A 21,842-nucleotide genomic window follows, 5' to 3' on the forward strand; every position below is an offset into this window, starting at 1 on the left:
TGGGAAAAAAATGCAAACAGCATAGCCCTCTGATAGAGAAAAAAGGCAAGAGGCATATAGGAATGGGGTTTAAAATAACGAAAATATTTGGCGCCAAGTATGACGCACAAACAGAGAAAATGTTTTTGCCGCTAACAACATCCGGAAATGACACACTCGCGTCATAGAAGACGCAACCTTGTGAAAGGAATCGGGCTTCAAAAGGTTGAGAAGCGCATATCAACGTAGAAATCTTAGCACAAACTTACTTCACCACCTCCAAAGGAGGTAAAGTTTGTAAAACTGAATTGTGGGTGTGGTGAGGGGTGTATTTATAGGCATTATGAGGTTTGGGAAACTTTGCCCCTCCTGGTAGGATTGTATATCCCATATGTCACTAGCTCATGGACTCTTGCCAATTACATGAAAGAAAAGTAAATTGAAGTGTCTCTATCTAAGTCATGAAAGAAATCAAGTGCAACTAACAGGAATACAACCAATACTAATAATGAGGTGTAAATCCACACACGTTATACCTTGATGGCAGCCATGTTAAAGGGACCTTAATCTCAAACAATTAATTCCCTATAAGATGTTTAACTAAGAATAAAAACTTTGCAATGTACGTTTTATTTAAAAACGCAGACCCTGAAATATTCTACTCTGTGATTGGTTTAAGGGACAGTCTAGTCAAAATTAAACTTTGATGATTCAGATAGGGCATATAATTTTAAACAGCTTTCCAATTTACTTTTATCATCAAATTAGCTTTGTTCTCTTGTTATTCTTAGTTGAAAGCTAAACCTAGGTAGGCTCAAATGTTAATTTATTAGCCCTTGAAGGCCACCTCTTATCTGAATGCATTGACAGTTTTCACAGCTAGATGGCGTTAGTTCATGTGTGCCATATAGATAACATGGCGCTCACGCCCATGGATTTATCTATAAGAGGACACTGATTGGCTAAAATAACTGAAATAAGGGGGCATTCTGCAGATTCTCAGATACAAGTTATTACAGAGGTAAAAAGTATATTAATACTGTATAATCGTGTTGTTTATGCACAACTGGGGAATGGGTAATAAAGGAATTATCTATCTTTTTAAACAATAAAAATTCTGGAGACTGTCCCTTTAACCATGTACAGCTGGCCAAAGCAAAGCAGAAAACATAAACATACTCAAGAAGCTTTTTAAGAGGTGTGTCCCTGGGGTGCAAAACCAATAAAAATGGTGCCAACAAAATTACTTTTAAATAAAAAAAAATAAAAAAAATAATCATCAGAGAAATTGTGTGTAACTTTCATTGATATTAATTACTCAATAAGGTGCAGCTGTGCACAAATTTGCTGTCACAACACTATAGACAATTTATTTTACACACACAGCTTGGCGAAAGTTAGAGGAAAACTTTGATACACAGGCAAACTGAGATAGAAAATGTGTTGTGATCCATAGGTCATTGGTAATATTTGTAACAGTCCCAGGGTCATTTTAATTCATCTATGAATGAGTGAATGAGTGTCTTTAGGATTACAATTCCGCGTTTGCCTAGTGCGTCATTGTATAACCGTTAGACGTATTTCTCTGGAGTTTCCTTACCTGATACAGCAACGTATCCAACATACTGATGCTGAACACTCTTCCGGCCGCAAAGGGCAGACGGAACATAAAAGCCAAGTTAGAGCCATTCTCTTTTTCTTTCTGCAAAGAGACACAAATCTACATTAGCGCACTGCAAGGAAATGGGCTTCTCTTTCACCTTCCGCCCAGTGCCTTTGTTATTTCACTGGTTCAAACATATTTAGAGAGATAATATTGTATTATAAATTGGGAGAAATTGCTGGACAATAATGTTGCTAGAACATCTGATTTTTAGATAAAATATATCTGTAACTGATGTCAGTGCTTGTAAAAACATTCCAACTAGATGGTTGCTGAAATCTCACTAGAAATCCTATCCTGTTGCAAGTGTTTGCCATACAAATGTTATATAAAAAAGCATAGAAACATATACAAGTATCAAGGGTATAAAAGGTTAAAGGGAAATGAAACCCAACATTTTTCTTTCAAGATTTAGGTTTCCATGATTTTATCAAATTTGCTTCATTCTCTTGGTATCATTTGTTGAAGGAGCAGCAATGCACTACTGGTTTCTCACTGAACGCATGTGTGAGCCAATGACAATCAGTTTATATATGCAGTCACCAATCAGCAGCTAGAACCTAGGTTCTTTGCTGTTCCTGGGCTTACCTAGATAAACCTTTCAGCAAAGGATAAAAAGAGAAGGAAGCAAATTAAATAATATAAGTAAAAGGGAAAGTTGTTTAAAATTGTATGTTCTGTCTAAATCATGAATGTCTAATTATCACTTTACTGTCCCTTTAAATCTTGATATAAAACACAGCACATGAAGCTACTGCCCTGTATGTAAATATTCTTTTAACAGTTCACGTTACCTAATATCAGTTATTTATTACAGATACAAAGATACCTAAACATGTATTTAATATTTATAAATGTAAATACTTGTATACAATCATATTGTATTCATATTTTCTATTATTTAATATACATTTTTAAAAGATCTTTCATTGTAAATAAAATATTGAAAAAATTAAGAAAGCTGTTAAAAGGACACTATACTCCAACACATTCTGTCTAGTATTTAAAATAACTATTTAATATTAAACTATTAAACATGTTAAATTATTGTTTGCTTGAAAAAAAACTAAGAAAAAAAAAACTAAACTAAAAGTGGAAATGAATGTTTGTGCACAGCTGTGCTGTATTCTCAATGACTGACACAGATTGCTCCCACATCCTTATTGGTGGAGAGACAAGCTCCACCCCTTTTTTAAAGAGAACTGGCAGAGAATTGGTGTGATATTTCACTCCATGTTGCAAATTTTAGAGAATTGAGATCAATTAATCTTATTATCTCCCCCATCTTAAAGGTATTAATCAGACTGTCTTCATTCAAGGTCAATTATTATCCAGCAAATAAAGGCACAAACCAAAAATTAAACTGACCATAAAATGATTATACATAATAAAAACACTTTATAATTTAATTTGCTGGAATTTAGTCTGAAAGTTATGTCATTTTCACTTCTCCAAAGAGAGTGGAGTGTATCCTGAAGAATTTAGCAACCAATCCCTGCAGCACGCTAAATTGGCCTCGAATCTGCAGGGGGCGGCATTGCACAAGCATTTCACCAGAAATGCTTGTGCAATGTTAAATGCCGACAGCGTATGCTGTTGGCATTTAGCGATGTCGGGCGGACATAATACGCTACAGCGGATCATGTCCGTCCGACAGTTAATAAATCGGCCCCTATATATGTATGTATATATTATAAAATGGTCTCTGAACACATACATATGCACACCATTGTTGTTCATAACTGTACCTTTGTATATTTTGAGTTCCTAAAATGTTTATAAATAAGGCAAAGATTATATTAATTAAAAAAAGGTTATAAATGTATTTGCTCACTTTTTCTAGCTTGGAAAGAGCAAGAGAATAACAATCCTTGGCTCGGAACTGCATGAAACGCATGTTGGATGGATGAGTGAGTTCTGTTGTAATACTGAGACTTGGAAACAACCTAAAATGACAAAACAATGATAACTGCTAAACTGTTCTTAAGAATATAACATAAAATCTGTATCCAGCATATTCATACAGCCAGTAGGGGGCGCATATCCAGTGGGATTTACTATAACCAAACGGCACAGGTCAAGAGGAAACATTGAAATGATTATATTGATCTAATATCTTCCACCCTCTTACTCCTCCCCCAGAGCACAGCCAGTTCAGTCTGCAATCTGTTTACCAAATGCAAACGGATGCACAAATACCATTTAATGTACAGTAATAATTATAGGAACGACTAATACAACCAGGGCCGCCACTAGAAATTTTGTGGCCCCTGACTTTACCATTGATCAGGGCCCCCCCCCCTCCTTTGACATGTGCAATTTTTGACCAAGTGACTAAAACGTATATGCACTTTATTCTTAAGTGTCTATTTAAATTTGGAAATGTTGTAAAGGTAGTAACATACAAACACACAGACGCACTCATACACTGAAACACACACATACACACTCACACATAAGGATTCACTTATAGACACTCTAGCAGACACGTAAAGAAACACACTCAGACACAGACACCCAAACAGACACTCAGCACTTGTTTACATTGACCTGACAAGTAATGAGATAGACTACAGTTTTGTAAAAAAAGGAGATTTAGAAAACAAAATATGGAGTTCTGATTATCTTTTCGTAAAGGAAGATGCCAACTAAATGATGACAACAGCATGCAGTGGCTGAAAGGAAGGGCCCTGAACTGCCTAAACAATAATTTAAAGGTTAAATGGTAGATTTAGACTGAGACGGAAGTCTCAAAGTCTGTAGAAAGATGTGAATAATCAGTAGTAAGGTCAAAATGTCCTAAAAAGGAACAGACAATGGACACACACAAACTCAAACTTACACATACACCCAAGGAAACACCAACAGAGACAGCCTCAGAAAACACACAAAGACATACACACACACACAGACACCCAAGGAAAACACAGAAAGACATACATACCCTCACTGAGACATCCACAGAAAACACACAAAGACATACACATACCCTCACAGAGACACCCACAGAAAATACACACCCTCACAGAGACATCCACAGAAAACACAGACATACATACACACACACACCCTCACAGAGACATCCAGAGAAAATACACAAAGACAAACACACGCCCACCCTCACAGAGACACCCATAGAAAAAGCTCAAAGACATATGCACACACCCTCACAGACATCCACAGAAAATGCACAAAGACATACACACCCACCCTCACAGAGATACCAACAGAAAAAAATACATACACACTCATAGAGACACAAACCAAAGCACAAAGACATAAACACAGACACCCACAGAAACACTCACAGGAGGAAACAGTTATGCACCTTACATCCCCTAATCAACAGTGTGTGACATGCATGATAAAAAATGCAGAAATTAAGAGATCACTTTTTAAAGAATCATATTTGTAAATGTGCAAACAAAAATAATTCTGTGAATTCAAAATTGTACATTAATGATCTGGGTAGATGGCTAGATGAAGAAAAGTACTTTTAAAAGGTTGACATATGTTTGTTTGATATTTTCCCCAACCAAGAGCACCACTTCAAATATAGTGTACAAATGTTCCCATCTGTCAGCTGTACTTGATGAACTGAATTTTGAAAATTCTGTACTCTATATGGTCTTGGTGGAACCATAAGCTGTTGTACTCATACCATTAGATCTGGTTAAATGCAGGATTTAAGCTTGTTGGTATGCATTTCAAAATTAATTTAGCTGTAGAGTAAACTGAACAGTTTTAAGTTAACCTGTCTCATTTCCAACACTGAGCAATCTTAGTCTGAGAGTATAACATGTTATGCAGATGTAAAAATCTTAGATAAAATGCCTCCTTGTATCTGGAAAGTCCTTGCATAAAGGGGCAGTAAACTGGAATGTAATATATATCATTTGTTTATTGAGGAGAGGAAAGATTTCTGCATGGTTTTTAATATAGAATTTCTACAGCATTGACAAATAATCATAAATACACTGCTGCTAAAAAATGTGTTTTTATGGACCCCTGGCCCCACCATACAACTACTACCACACTGAAGTTACAATCTTAAATTGCACAAAGAAATAAAAAACATTTGCTAAGTAATTCCTACCTCCTCTGCAAATGAAAGTGATCAGCCGTCTGACTCAGGCACACACTCTACAAACAAAGTGCCAAGTCTGTCTCACACTGTGCATAGTGGTTTTGTGCACACTCAGAAATCCTCTCAAATGCTAATACTTTACTCATTGTAATGATATTTCCCAAGCTCAATTAGCATTCTGCTGTAGTACCCACTGGTGGCTGCCAAAATTAAAAAAAAAATTTTTTTTTTTTAGTTCTTGCCTCATGGGGCCCCCCTAGCCCATTGGGCCCCTGACAGGAGTCACCCCTGTCACCCCCTGATGGCGGCCCTGAATACAACTGCGTAGTAATAAAGAACACTGAAGCAGATACAATGTGAGCTGTAAATCAAGGTATAATTATTTGTATTTAAGAGTTTTGTTAGGTCTACAGTTACACAGTGTAGACTTGTGAGCGGCGGAAAAATTTGTTTAGTTTCGGACCGATTTGGATTTTTTCTAATTTTGTTTTCGGATCGATTAAAATTCGGATACATTCGAATGTATTCGTTTTGGATTTGAATAAATTCGGATGTATTCATTTTGGATTCGATTCGTAAATTAAGAAGTTCGGTATATGTGTTAGGTGGGATGTGCTGCGTATTAGACTAGTATTATGTACTATAATATTAGGTGTAACCCATCTAAATCAACATAAGTGCCCTGCACAGAGCTAGCAAAGTGATATAACCTAATATACTGTACAACACTAGTGTAATTGTGATTAATCCGTGGCCATTCGAATGTAACGAATAAATCTGAACTAATTCGGATTTATTCGTTCGTTTTGTTGCTAGGTTAATTCGGAAATTCGAATCGATCCGAAGCTCTGAATTTGACAAATTCGTCCGAATTTCGATTCGGAACGAAATAAAACGCACATGTCTAATACTGGTCTTTTCATACATTCTGGGATTTTAGCTAATACATAATACATCATTTAGCTATGCTTTTTTCTTCCTGTGAAACCAGTTCTCAGTGTGTTGTCATCTCATACTGTTTAACCCAGAGATGTCTAATATTTATTTATAATGAATGGAGACCGGACCAGTACTGGGCAAATCCCTGTGCCAGAAAAGTGTTTAATACACTAAATGGCTCATGTTAGCTCACACTTAGGGTCAGATTACAAGTGTAGCGCAAAATTGCACTTTCATGAGCGTGATATTTGTGCTCCACTCATAATGCCAGCGCACGTAATTGTGAGCTGGTATTTGAAGTGACCCACAACGTAAACGCAACCTTGCATTTGCATTGCATGAATGCTTTGCACTCACCATAGGTTCCAATGGGAGTCTCATTCTAATGCCGTCATAAACGGCACAGAAATTAGCGCAGTAAAGGGGGTAAGTCGCACAGCAAATTTAAAATATATATGTACATAACTATACACATATATATTTGTGTTTATATGTGTATATACTCATATTAACACATAAAACAGAATTTATGCTTACCTGATAAATTACTTTCTCCAACGGTGTGTCCGGTCCACGGCGTCATCCTTACTTGTGGGATATTCTCTTCCCCAACAGGAAATGGCAAAGAGCCCAGCAAAGCTGGTCACATGATCCCCCCTAGGCTCCGCCTTCCCCAGTCATTCGACCGACGTAAAGGAGGAATATGCATAGGAGAAATCATATGATACTGTGGTGACTGTAGTTAGAGAAAATAATTCATCAGACCTGATTAAAAAACCAGGGCGGGCCGTGGACCGGACACACCGTTGGAGAAAGTAATTTATCAGGTAAGCATAAATTCTGTTTTCTCCAACATAGGTGTTTCCGGTCCACGGCGTCATCCTTACTTGTGGGAACCAATACCAAAGCTTTAGGACACGGATGATGGGAGGGAGCAAATCAGGTCGCCTAGATGGAAGGCACCACGGCTTGCAAAACCTTTCTCCCAAAAATAGCCTCAGATGAAGCAAAAGTATCAAATTTGTAGAATTTGGTAAAAGTGTGCAGTGAAGACCAAGTCGCTGCCTTACATATCTGATCAACAGAAGCCTCGTTCTTGAAGGCCCATGTGGAAGCCACGGCCCTAGTGGAGTGAGCTGTGATTCTTTCAGGAGGCTGCCGTCCGGCAGTCTCATAAGCCAATCGGATGATGCTTTTAAGCCAGAAAGAGAGAGAGGTAGAAGTTGCTTTTTGACCTCTCCTTTTACCAGAATAAACAACAAACAAGGAAGATGTTTGTCTGAAATCCTTTGTAGCTTCTAAGTAGAATTTTAGAGCACGAACTACATCCAAATTGTGCAATAAACGTTCCTTCTTTGACACTGGATTTGGACACAAAGAAGGCACAACTATCTCCTGGTTAATATTTTTGTTAGAAACAACTTTCGGAAGAAAACCAGGTTTAGTACGCAAAACCACCTTATCTGCATGGAACACCAGATATGGAGGAGAACACTGCAGAGCAGATAACTCTGAAACTCTTCTTGCAGAAGAAATTGCAACCAAAAACAAAACTTTCCAAGATAATAACTTTATATCAACGGAATGTAGGGGTTCAAACGGAACCCCCTGAAGAACTGAAAGAACTAAATTGAGACTCCAGGGAGGAGTCAAAGGTTTGTAAACAGGCTTGATTCTAACCAGAGCCTGAACAAAAGCTTGAACATCTGGCACAGCCGCCAGCTTTTTGTGAAGTAAAACAGATAAAGCAGAAATCTGTCCCTTCAAAGAACTTGCAGATAATCCTTTCTCCAAACCCTCTTGAAGAAAGGATAGAATTTTAGGAATTTTTATCTTGTTCCATGAGAATCATTTAGATTCACACCAACAGATATATTTTTTCCATATTTTATGGTAGATTTTTCTAGTTACAGGCTTTCTAGCCTGAACAAGAGTATCAATGACAGAATCTGAGAACCCTCGCTTTGATAAAATCAAGCGTTCAATCTCCAAGCAGTCAGTTGGAGTGAGGCCAGATTCGGATGTTGGAACGGACCTTGAACAAGAAGGTCCTGTCTCAAAGGTAGCTTCCATGGTGGAGCCGATGACATATTCACCAGGTCTGCATACCAAGTCCTGCGTGGCCACGCAGGAGCTATCAAGATCACCGATACCCTCTCCTGTTTGATCCTGGCTACCAGCCTGGGAATGAGAGGAAATGGTGGGAACACATAAGCTAGGTTGAAGGTCCAAGGTGCTACTAGTGCATCCACTAGAGCCGCCTTGGGATCCCTGGATCTGGACCCGTAGCAAGGAACCTTGAAGTTCTGACGAGACGCCATCAGATCCATGTCTGGAATGCCCCACAATTGAATTATTTGGGCAAAAATTTCCGGATGGAGTTCCCACTCCCCCGGATGAAATGTCTGACGACTCAGAAAATCCGCTTCCCAATTTTCCACTCCTGGGATGTGGATTGCAGACAAGTGGCAGGAGTGATTCTCCGCCCATTGAATTATTTTGGTCACTTCTTCCATCGCCAGGGAACTCCTTGTTCCCCCCTGATGGTTGATATACGCAACAGTCGTCATGTTGTCTGATTGAAACCTTATGAATTTGGCCTTTGCAAGCTGAGGCCAAGCCTTGAGAGCATTGAATATCGCTCTCAGTTCCAGAATGTTTATCGGTAGAAGAGATTCTTCCCGAGACCAAAGACCCTGAGCTTTCAGGGGTTCCCAGACCGCGCCCCAGCCCACCAGACTGGCGTCGGTCGTGACAATGATCCACTCTGGTCTGCGGAAGCTCATCCCTTGTGACAGGTTGTCCAGGGTCAGCCACCAACGGAGTGAATCTCTGGTCCTCTGATCTACTTGGATCGTCGGAGACAAGTCTGTATAATCCCCATTCCACTGTCTGAGCATGCACAGTTGTAATGGTCTTAGATGAATTCGCGCAAAAGGAACTATGTCCATCGCCGCAACCATCAAACCTATTACTTCCATGCACTGCGCTATGGAAGGAAGAAGAACAGAATGAAGTACTTGACAAGAGCTTAGAAGTTTTGATTTTCTGGCCTCTGTCAGAAAAATCTTCATTTCTAAGGAGTCTATTATTGTTCCCAAGAAGGGAACTCTTGTTGACGGAGAAAGAGAACTTTTTTCTACGTTCACTTTCCACCCGTGAGATCTGAGAAAGGCTAGGACAATGTCCGTATGAGCCTTTGCTTGTGGCAGAGACGACGCTTGAATCAGTATGTCGTCCAAGTAAGGTACTACTGCAATGCCCCTTGGTCTTAGCACCGCTAGAAGGGACCCTAGTACCGTTGTGAAAATTCTTGGGGCAGTGGCTAATCCGAATGGAAGTGCCACGAACTGGTAATGTTTGTCCAGAAAGGCGAACCTTAGGAACTGATGATGTTCCTTGTGGATAGGAATATGTAGATACGCATCCTTTAAATCCACCGTGGTCATGAATTGACCTTCCTGGATGGTAGGAAGAATTGTTCGAATGGTTTCCATTTTGAACGATGGAACCCTGAGAAATTTGTTTAAGATCTTGAGATCTAAGATTGGTCTGAATGTTCCCTCTTTTTTGGGAACTATGAACAGATTGGAGTAGAATCCCATCCCTTGTTCTCTTAATGGAACAGGATGAATCACTCCCATTTTTAACAGGTCTTCTACACAATGTAAGAATGCCTGTCTTTTTATGTGGTCTGAAGACAATTGAGACCTGTGGAACCTTCCCCTTGGGGGTAGCTCCTTGAATTCCAGAAGATAACCTTGGGAGACTATTTCTAGGGCCCAAGGATCCAGAACATCTCTTGCCCATGCCTGAGCGAAGAGAGAAAGTCTGCCCCCCACCAGATCCGGTCCCGGATCGGGGGCCAACATCTCATGCTGTCTTGGTAGCAGTGGCAGGTTTCTTGGCCTGCTTACCTTTGTTCCAGCCTTGCATTGGCCTCCAGGCTGGCTTGGTTTGAGACGTATTACCCTCTTGCTTAGAGGATGTAGAACTTGAGGCTGGTCCGTTTCTGCGAAAGGGACGAAAATTAGGTTTATTTTTAGCCTTGAAAGACCTATCCTGAGGAAGGGCGTGGCCCTTTCCCCCAGTGATATCTGAAATAATCTCTTTCAAGTCAGGGCCAAACAGCGTTTTCCCCTTGAAAGGAATGTTAAGCAATTTGTTCTTGGATGACGCATCCGCTGACCAAGACTTTAGCCAAAGCGCTCTGCGCGCCACAATAGCAAACCCTGAATTTTTCGCCGCTAATCTAGCTAATTGCAAGGTAGCGTCTAAAGTAAAAGAGTTAGCCAATTTAAGAGCATGAATTCTGTCCATAATCTCCTCATAAGAGGTATCTTTATCTATCGACTTTTCTAGTTCATCAAACCAGAAACACGCTGCTGTAGTAACAGGAACAATGCATGAAATTGGCTGTAGAAGGTAACCTTGCTGAACAAACATCTTTTTAAGCAAACCTTCTAACTTTTTATCCATAGGATCTTTGAAAGCACAACTATCTTCTATAGGGATAGTAGTGCGTTTGTTTAGAGTAGAGACCGCCCCCTCGACCTTAGGGACTGTCTGCCATAAGTCCTTTCTGGGGTCGACTATAGGAAATAATTTCTTAAATATAGGGGGAGGGACAAAAGGTATGCCGGGCCTTTCCCATTCTTTGTTTACAATATCCGCCACCCGCTTGGGTATAGGAAAAGCTTCGGGGGGCACCGGGACCTCTAGGAACTTGTCCATCTTACATAATTTCTCTGGGATGACCAAATTGTCACAATCATCCAGAGTAGATAACACCTCCTTAAGCAGAGCGCGGAGATGTTCCAATTTAAATTTGAATGTAATAACATCAGGTTCAGCTTGTTGAGAAATTTTTCCTGAATCTGAAATTTCTCCCTCAGACAAAACCTCCCTAGCCCCTTCAGACTGGTGTAAGGGCATGTCAGAACCATTATCATCAGCGCCCTCATGCTCTTCAGTATCTAAAACAGAGCAGTCGCGCTTTCGCTGATAAGTGGGCATTTTGGCTAAAATGTTTTTAATAGAATTATCCATTACAGCCGTTAATTGTTGCATAGTAAGAAGAATTGGCGCACTAGATGTACTAGGGGCCTCTTGTGTGGGCAAGACTGGTGTAGACACAGAAGGGGATGATGCAGTACCATGCTTACTCCCCTCACTTGAGGAATCATCTTGGGCATCATTTTCTCTAAATTGTTTGTCACATGCATCACATCTATTTAAATGAGAAGGAACCTTGGCTTCCTCACATACAGAACATAGTCTATCTGATGGTTCAGACATGTTAAACAGGCATAAACTTGATAACAAAGTACAAAAAACGTTTTAAAATAAAACCGTTACTGTCACTTTAAATTTTAAACTGAACACAAATTTGAAAGCTTTAACTCTTAAAATAACGGAACCGGAGCCGTTTTTATATTTAACCCCTATACAGTCCCTGGTATCTGCTTTGCTGAGACCCAACCAAGCCCAGAGGGGAATACGATACCAAATGACGCATTCAGCAAGCTTTTTCTGTGTATCAGAGCTCCTCACACATGCATCTGCATGCCTTGCTTCCCAAAAACAACTGCGCATTAGTGGCGCGAAACTGAGGCTCTGCCTATGATTAGAGAAGGCCCCCAGTGAAAAAGGTGTCCAATACAGTGCCTGCCGTTTTTTTAACAAAATTCCCAAGATTAAAATAACTCCTCAAAGCAATAAACCATTAAACATGCTTATAAAATAATCGTTTTAGCCCAGAAAAATGTCTACCAGTCTTTAAAGCCCTTGTGAAGCCCTTTATAACTTGTTAATAAAATGGCTTACCGGATCCCATAGGGAAAATGACAGCTTCCAGCATTACCAAGTCTTGTTAGAAATGTGTCATACTTCAAGCAGCAAAAGTCTGCACACTGTTCCCCCCAACTGAAGTTACTTCATCTCAACAGTCCTGTGTGGAAACAGCCATCGATTTTAGTAACGGTTGCTAAAATCATCTTCCTCTTACAAACAGAAATCTTCATCTGTTTTCTGTTTCAGAGTAAATAGTACATACCAGCACTATTTTAAAATAACAAACTCTTGATTGAAGAATAAAACTACATTTAAACACCAAAAAACTCTTAACCATCTCCGTGGAGATGTTGCCTGTGCAACGGCAAAGAGAATGACTGGGGAAGGCGGAGCCTAGGGGGGATCATGTGACCAGCTTTGCTGGGCTCTTTGCCATTTCCTGTTGGGGAAGAGAATATCCCACAAGTAAGGATGACGCCGTGGACCGGACACACCTATGTTGGAGAAATATATATGTATATATTCACATACATATATATTTGTGTTTATATGTGTATATACTCATATTAACACATAAATATATATGTATATATTCACATACATATATATTTGTGTTTATATGTGTATATACTCATATTAACACATAAATATATATGTATATATTCACATACATATATATTTGTGTTTATATGTGTATATACTCATATTAACACATAAATATATATGTATATATTCACATACATATATATTTGTGTTTATATGTGTATATACTCATATTAACACATAAATATATATGTATATATTCACATACATATATATTTGTGTTTATATGTGTATATACTCATATTAACACATAAATATATATGTATATATTCACATACATATATATTTGTGTTTATATGTGTATATACTCATATTAACACATAAATATATATGTATATATTCACATACATATATATTTGTGTTTATATGTGTATATACTCATATTAACACATAAATATATATGTATATATTCACATACATATATATTTGTGTTTATATGTGTATATACTCATATTAACACATAAATATATATGTATATATTCACATACATATATATTTGTGTTTATATGTGTATATACTCATATTAACACATAAATATATATGTATATATTCACATACATATATATTTGTGTTTATATGTGTATATACTCATATTAACACATAAATATATATGTATATATTCACATACATATATATTTGTGTTTATATATGTATATACTCATATTAACACATAAATATATATGTATATATTCACATACATATATATTTGCAGTTTTATCACAGTCCCCATAGGCCGTAATGTAAAGGCTATTTTATTTCTAACACCTGCTCATTTTAACCCCTAAAAACTGCTTTTAAATAAAATAAAATAAAGATGCTACTATTTTTTTTTATTAAGGCCCACTACACTGTATTTTTGGGGGCAATTAGGGGACATTTTTTAAATTAACCATAGGTCTGTTCTCTGGTTAATTTTCAGAGCGCTAATTACTACCGCGAGCTCATGGTAGCTTTAAAAAGCCATTGCTGGTTATTTATTGTGCGCACTGCAAACAGGCAAATTTGTCAATTTACGGGTGCTTGTTAAATTAGTATTTCACTTCTTATCTAGCCGTTAAAGGGATATGAAGCCCGTTTTTTTTTAATTTAATGAATCAGATAGCGCATACAATTTTAAACGACTTTCCAATTTACCTCTATTATCAAATTTGCTTAATTCTCTTGGTATTCTTTGTTAAAGAAGCAGCAATGTACTACTGGCAGATAGCTAAACACATCAGGTGAGCCAATGACATGTGACATATGTGTAGCTACCAATCAGCAGCTAGCTCTCAGTACTGTCTTGCTGCTCGGGAGCATACCTAGGTATACTTTTCAACAAAGCATAATTATAGAGAAAAGCAAATTAGATAATGAAAGTAAATTGGAAAATTGTTTTAAACCCTGCTCTCTATCTGAATCATGAAAAAAAAGTTTGTGTTTTGTGCCCCTTTAATAGGACATAAAAGTGCAAAAAGAAAATGGCGTAATGTGTTACAGCAAGTTATTATTGCATTGTTTCTTGTCTATAATTATTTTTTTAACCCCTAGAAAGGTAGTTAAAGTCAGCAATGCACTACTGGCAGCTAGCTGAACACATCTGGTGAGCCAATGGCAAGAAGCATGTGTGTATGCAGCCACCAATCAGCAGCTAGCTCTCAGTGGTAGATTATAGTTCCTGCCTATGCTTTTCGACAAAGAATTCCAAGAGTACAAAGTAAATTTCATATTAAAAGTAAATTAGAGAGTGGTTTATAATTGCATAATCTATTTGAATTATAAAAGTAGAATGCTGAATTTTATGCCCCTTTAACTCCTTGGCGGAAATATGTTGCAGCCCTTTGAAGAAGTAAAGGTGCTTGAGAGGTGATATGATTACTTTATATAAATATTTTCAAGGCCCATATACAGAGTTGGCGGAAGCTCTGTTTATTCCAGCAAAATTGTTTGTGACAAGAGGTCACAATTTAGGGATGGAGGAAAGGAGATCTAATCTCCTGCAACTGAAACGTTTTGTTCATTGTAACAGCAATAAAATAGTGGAACTCATTACCTAAGGAGGTAGTGAATGCCAATACCTTTAATATATTTAAAATTGCCTTAGATAGATACATTTCTGGCTAGAACAAAGTTCATAATTATGATTGCTTCTGTTAAATGGGTCAGTTTTCTAATTGTATTAATGTAAGTTAAGTTGGAAACTTATTATTGTAAATAGGTAGGATCTGTATAGGTTGTACTTATTGGAATTCTGTTTTCTTTCATCCTCATCTACCATGTTACTATGTCAGTTCAGGAATGGCCCTACTAGTCCAAATCTGAAGATGAAAACTGAGTCAGCATATGTGTGCAGCCACCAATCAACAGGAACTATTTTCTATAAGAAAATAGTTTCTAAAGCATTAGATAATTCTATTATTTAAAGAGACAGTGGACCCAATTTTTTTCTTTTGTGATTTAGATAGGGCATACAATTTTAAGCAACTTTCTAATTTACTCCTATTATCAAATTTCTCGACAGCACTTTTTTATTGGTGGGTGAATGTATCCACCAATCAGCAAGAACAACCCTTGTTGTTCACCAAAAATGGGCCGGCATCTAAACTTACATTCTTGCATTTGAAATAAAGATACCTAGAGAATGAAGAAAATTTGATAATAGGAGTAAATTAGAAAGTTGCTTAAAATTTCATGCTCTATCTGAATCACAAAAGAAAATATTTGGGTTCAGTGTCCCTTTAATTTTAAAGAACCAGTAAATACAGTAGATTTGCATAATCAACAAATGCATGATAAAAAGACAATAGCACTTAGTCTGAACTTCAAGTGAGTTTTGTCTATTTCCACTCCCCCTGTATCATGCGACAGCCATCAGCCAATCACAAATGCATATACGTATAGTCTGTGAATTCTTGAACATGCTCAGTAGAAGCTGGTGACTCAAAAAGTGTAAATTTATAAAGACTGTGCACATTGTGTTAATGGAAGTAAATTGTAAAGTTGTTTAAAATTACATGCTCTTTCTGAAGCATGAAAGTCTAATTTTGACTTGAGTGTCCCTTTAATTGTATAACCAATCAGCTCCATGTGGGCCTTTTAAAAAGCTGTATGACACACTTGCCCTTTAGGAATCTATGACCGAAACGCGTTAGTTCTGTGTTTTCTGCACTGTTTTTTTTTACCATGAGCTATTCGTTATAATAAATGTCTACCTTTTATAAGGCGGTGCTTGGACTTTCTTTTTTTTTTACACATAATTATATTATTGCTCATATTCATCCCCTTTAATGCATATATTATTTTATTATTATTTTCTCAGCTTTATACTGCTCTGATGCTGGATTTAGAATTAAATCCATTGGCAAAGATTTGTTTTCTCTTACTGTGCACTGTTTGTTTTTTTAATTCTCAGATGTCCGTTTTCATTCCTCTCACCTGAACATAGTTTGTACATTGACTATAGTCTTTGCATCCGCCATATAATCCTCTTCAGCACTCATTGTGCTTTCCTTATCTACAACAACCAGGTTATCTGCGTAGATGATTCCACACTGCAGTAAATTATCAAGGCTAGAAAAGGACAGAAAAAAAAAAAAAACTAGACATAAGCTATGGTCAATGAATGGAGTTGGCCTTTTTTATTGACTCTCACTTAAGTAGATGTCTGTTTTGCTGCATTTGAGGTGGGTTGACATTTTCTTAAAGGGACAGTCTACTCCAAAAAATGTTATTGTTTAAAAAAATAGATAATCCCTTTATTCCCCAGTTTTGCATAACCAAAATGGTTATATTAATATACGTTTTACCTCTGTGATTACCTTGGGGTAGATTTATCATACCCTGGGCGGACACGATTCGATATAGCGAATCATGTCTGCCTTGCATCGCTAAATGCCGACAGCATACGCTGTTGGCTTTTAACATTGCACAAGCATCTAGTGAAATGCTTGTGCAATGCCGACCCCTGCACATTCGCAGACAATCGACCGCAAGCAGGGGGTGTCAATCGTATCTGATCGGGATGATTGCAGTCCGCCAACTTAGGGGTGGCGGACGAGTTAAGGAGCAGCCATCTTACGACTGTTGCTTTTTAACTCCTGTTTCTGCAGAATAAGCAACATCCGCTGCTTCATAAATGTACCCATTGTATCTAAGCCTCTGGAGTCTGCCCCCCTTATCTCAGGGTTATTTACAGACTCGCATTTTAGCCAGTCAGTGCTGACTCATGAAAAACTCCACGGGAGTGAGTGCAATGTTAGCTATATAACACACATGAACTAGCAGTGTACTGAACCCAATTTTTTTTCTTTCATGATTCAGATACAGCATGCAATTTTAAGCAACTTTCCAATTTACTCCTTGTATTAATTTTTCTTCTCTCTTTTGGTATCTTTATTTGAAAAAGCAGGAATGTAAACTTACGGGCCGGCCCATCTTTGGTTCAGCACCTGGGTACAGCTTGCCAATTGATGGATAAATGTACCCACCAATCAGCAAGCACTATCTAGGGTGCTGAACCAAAAATGTGCTGGTTGGTAAGCTTACATTTTTGCTTTTTCAAATAAAGATCCTAAGAGAACAAAGAAAAAATGATAAAAGGATTAATTTAGAAAGTTGCCTAAAATTGCATGCTGTATCTGAATCATGAAAGAAAAAAAATTGGTTCAGTATCCCTTTAAAGTATATTAATATAACAATGTTAGTTGTTCAAGAATATGAAGAGAACAAAGCAAATTTGATTATATAACTAAATTGTAAAGTTGTCTAAAATTACATGATATATCTTATTAATGAAAGTTACATTTTGACTTTACTGTCCCTTTAAGAGGCAGTTTTAAATTCTTCAAAGCTCAGAGGGCATCTACTCACTAGTACTGATATGGTTCTACAAGAATCAGAAAATGATTCCTAATATTTTTGTCTAAGTGTCTGTTATATTTAAATATCAAGTTAAAAAAAAACATCAAATCTCTCCAAGTTCTTTCGATAGAGTAAATGCAAATCATAATCTATTTTACCTTTTGCCATTTAACTAAATATATTGCTCCCAAATTATCCCCTTCACCTCTGTAGGAATCTTTGAAAGAAACGTACTTATCTATTGTCCCGACCATGAAATACACCATAGGAAAACAGCAGATGGCTTCTAGGAAGTGGTTATCTGGCCTGTTGAAAGGAAAGAGTAGAATGTATTCATTAGGTAAGAAATGATATATAAATAGGATATTTATTAAATGCTTAGAAAAACATTGTAAACTAATTAGTGATATGAATGTCTAAGGAATGTATTTGTGGCCACCATTGTAAATTCCTGCTTACTGGCCACAAATCCACAGGTATAAATAGTAAGACGTACACAAGCAGAGAGATGATAACTGTGGTCTTTATTTGGTCAATTCTAAAAGTTTTATGGAAGATTTTAATTCTTTAAACATTAAAGGTCTACTTTATTAGTTGGTTGCATTCTGAGAGAAAAGATAAACCATTTTGGCTTTGTGATGAACAGTGTCACTTGGTCATTTTGCCATGTTTGAATTGGCTGTTATCAATGTTAATCAAGTGTTAAAATATCATGTACTGTGTATTCCTGATTCATGTAGTGATTCAATATGGGGTGCACCAAATGGTCTCAGTCATCCAAGCTTGGACCCATGTGGTGGGGGTTCCTCCTGTCTCAGGAAAGCCCAATCCCACTGTGGTGTCCAGAATGAAATCCACACCCCGAGGAGCCTATGTCCTTTGAGAATATTCTCCAGGTAGCTAAATCTGAGACTGTGATTGGCCCATACTTTCATTTTGTTTTTTATGTTAGAATCATATGATGCTTTATTTCACAGCTGATAGATATGAAGTGACAGTAGGAATTTGATAGGATTGCGATTTACAGATCATGTGGCATACAAATTTAATAGAGGTGGACAGGTTGTTGGACAAATATGTTAGTCAACAATATTTTATTAGTACCGTGAAGCATTAGATTAGATTGTTATTGTCAAGTGCACTTATTTCATTTAATTATATATAATATTAGTTTTTTCACTATAATATATTATGATGGGTGTTTTTTTTGTTAAAGGGACACAAAACCCAATTTTTTTCATTTATGATTCAGATAGAGCAGACAGTTTTAAACAACTTTCTAATTTACTCCTATTATAAATGTATCTTGCTATCTTTATTTGAAAAAGCAGGAATCTAAACATAGGAGCCGGCCCATTTTTGGTTCAGCACCTGGGTAGCGATTGCTGATTGGTGGCTACATTTAACCACCAATCAGCAAGAGCCACTTAGGTGCTGAAACAAAAATATGCTTACATGCCTGCTTTTTCAAAGATAGCAAGAGAACGAAGTCATATAATAGACGTAAATTAGAAAGTTACTTAAAATTGCATGCTCTATCTGAATCATACATAAAAATGTGGGTGTTGTGTCCCTTTAATTTTAATGTTTTAACTTATACACACTGTAATAGATGCTTAGTTACATAGCTAATGTAACATTGGTCAGTTTTAATGACACTCACTTTTAACATATTAGGATTGGTGGTTAATGTAAATAATTTTGATATATTATGATAGATGGGCTCTATTGTTAATTCTTTGGCTCCCATACATATACTCTGTAACAGACACTGATTGGCTAACCTGGATGCCTAACAAATAATGGGATCTGACTGGTTAGGTCAGTTATGATGTTTACTAAGTTGTAACCAATAAGTGCTCACACTTTAAGAGCAAGGTCATTTGTTAATTTTAATATCAATCAAACTGGCATAACTGCGCTGACATACTGGGTATGCTTAATGAAGTAATTAGTTAAAGGGACATAATACTCATATGCTAAATCACTTGAAACTGATGCAGTATAACTGTAAAAAGCTGACAGGAAAATATCACCTGAGAATCTCTATGTAAAAAATGAAGATATTTTACCTCACAACTTCCTCACCTCAGCAGAGTAAGTTCAGTGTAAAAAGTTATACTCAGCTGCAGGTAAAAAATAAATAAATGAAGAAATGAACAGCAGCCAATCAGCATCAACAGTGCTGAGGTCATGAACTCTTTTACTGTGATCTCATGAGATTTCACTTAACTCTCATAAGATTTCATAGTAAACTTCCTTAAACTGAAAAGGGAAATAACATGAGTGTGCATGAGGCTCACTCCCTTGCCTGTCCCGGGACAGACATACTGATTTGCTGCTTAGAAGTCCTTTACAATGGGGTGTGGCTACTGAGGAACTTTTGAGGTAAAATATCTCTCTTTTTTATATACAGATGTTCAGGTGATATTTTCTAGTCAGCTTTTTACAGCTATGCTGCATCACTTTCAAGTGTTTCAAAATTCGGGTATCATGGCCCTTTAATCTTGATTGGTTAGTTTTTGTGTCAGTTGTGGTATAATGTGCCCCTGTAAGGGATGCTGTGTATGCCAGGCTGTATACCTAATACTAAGCCGCGCCCATGAAGGGTGTAACCCACACTGCACAGTCCTGAGTCATGGAAACACCTGCTGAGTCCTCACTCACTGACTACTGGCCGAGTATAATATGCTTAAAGTACCACTCAATGCAGTAGAATTGCATAATTAACAAGTTCATAATAAAAAGACAGGGCAATACTCTGAATTTCAAATAAGCAGTAGTATTTTCTGACAATTTTATTTTTTCTCCCATTTTCCGCCCCCTGTATCATGTGACAGACATCAGCCAAACACAGACTAGTATAAGTATAGCCGGTGAGCTTGTGCACATGCTCAGTAAGATTTTGTTGCACAGAAAGTGTGACTATAAAAAGACTGTGCAAACTTTGTAAAATAACAAGTGTCTTAAAATGGCTGCTCTATCTGAATAATAACATTTTATTTTGACTTGAGTGTCCCTTTAATACTATGCTTTTATGAGAAAATTGTCTAGGGCTAATATATGTAAGTTATATAGCAGAATAGGTGGTTAAGGTGTTGCCAGCTGTGGGAAATTAACTGTAATTTGGTTTCTAAAAAGATGAATCAATTAGTTATGAAGGTTTAGTGGTTTAGTATAATTTAGTTTAAAAGTAATGAGGTTTAAAAACACATAAATCATGTTGGAAAGATAGGTTTGCAATATTACACTATTCCTCTAATAGAAAATGTGCAACAGTAACAATTATTAACAATAAGATGTATGAATGATCATTAATCCCCCTTTTTATATTGTTTGGATGCTACCTCTTTATAAACAAGGTTTTTGAGAGTGACATTTTTAAGTCTGAGGGAACGGCCATATTTAAAAGGCTGAGAAGAGTGTTGCTTTAACCCCCCCCCCCACACTAGAGATTTATACAATAAACCATATTTTATGTGGACAAAGCCTTTTCTTGTTCTAGCTGGTGAGCAGTAGTGAGTATTATGGGCTGTGTATACAGGAGTGTCAGTCTAACTGGCATAAAGTTAATTTCACTTTTACTGTGCTGTTTGGACGATACTAATTCATTTGTTGCCATCTCTTTTTTTTTTGCAGTGGACTGAATACTGGTGCAGCCTGAGCAGAGCAGAGGAGCGGCCTGTGCCTATTGGCTGACTGATTATTAAACATTCATATTCAAAGTCTGATTAAACTAGAGGACACATCCGATTGTGGTTTACATAGTACTCATTCAGTTGTACATGATTACCTATTAGGATTCATTCTAAATACAGTTTATTTCTTCTGTTAAGTGTGATCAGTCCACGGGTCATCATTACTTGTGGGATATTAACTGCTCCCCTACAGGAAGTGCAAGAGGATTCACCCAGCAGAGTTGCTATATAGCTCCTCCCC

The 21,842-nt window shown here is 37.3% G+C and overlaps 1 protein-coding gene across 1 annotated transcript in view; it reads right to left on the reverse strand.

The window, feature by feature from the left end:
- Positions 1-21,842, reverse strand: part of KCNT1 (potassium sodium-activated channel subfamily T member 1) — a 497,185-nt gene that overhangs the window by 49,855 nt on the left and 425,488 nt on the right. The window contains exons 22-25 of the mRNA XM_053696070.1: positions 18,138-18,209; positions 16,479-16,613; positions 3,477-3,588; positions 1,580-1,681 (exon numbers count right to left, since the gene is read on the reverse strand). Coding sequence (XP_053552045.1) covers positions 1,580-1,681; positions 3,477-3,588; positions 16,479-16,613; positions 18,138-18,209 — 421 coding nt within the window. The remainder of the gene's footprint in view (positions 1-1,579; positions 1,682-3,476; positions 3,589-16,478; positions 16,614-18,137; positions 18,210-21,842) is intronic.

This window comes from Bombina bombina, chromosome 12, assembly GCF_027579735.1.
Source record: "Bombina bombina isolate aBomBom1 chromosome 12, aBomBom1.pri, whole genome shotgun sequence".
Classification (NCBI taxonomy): Eukaryota; Metazoa; Chordata; class Amphibia; order Anura; family Bombinatoridae; genus Bombina; species Bombina bombina.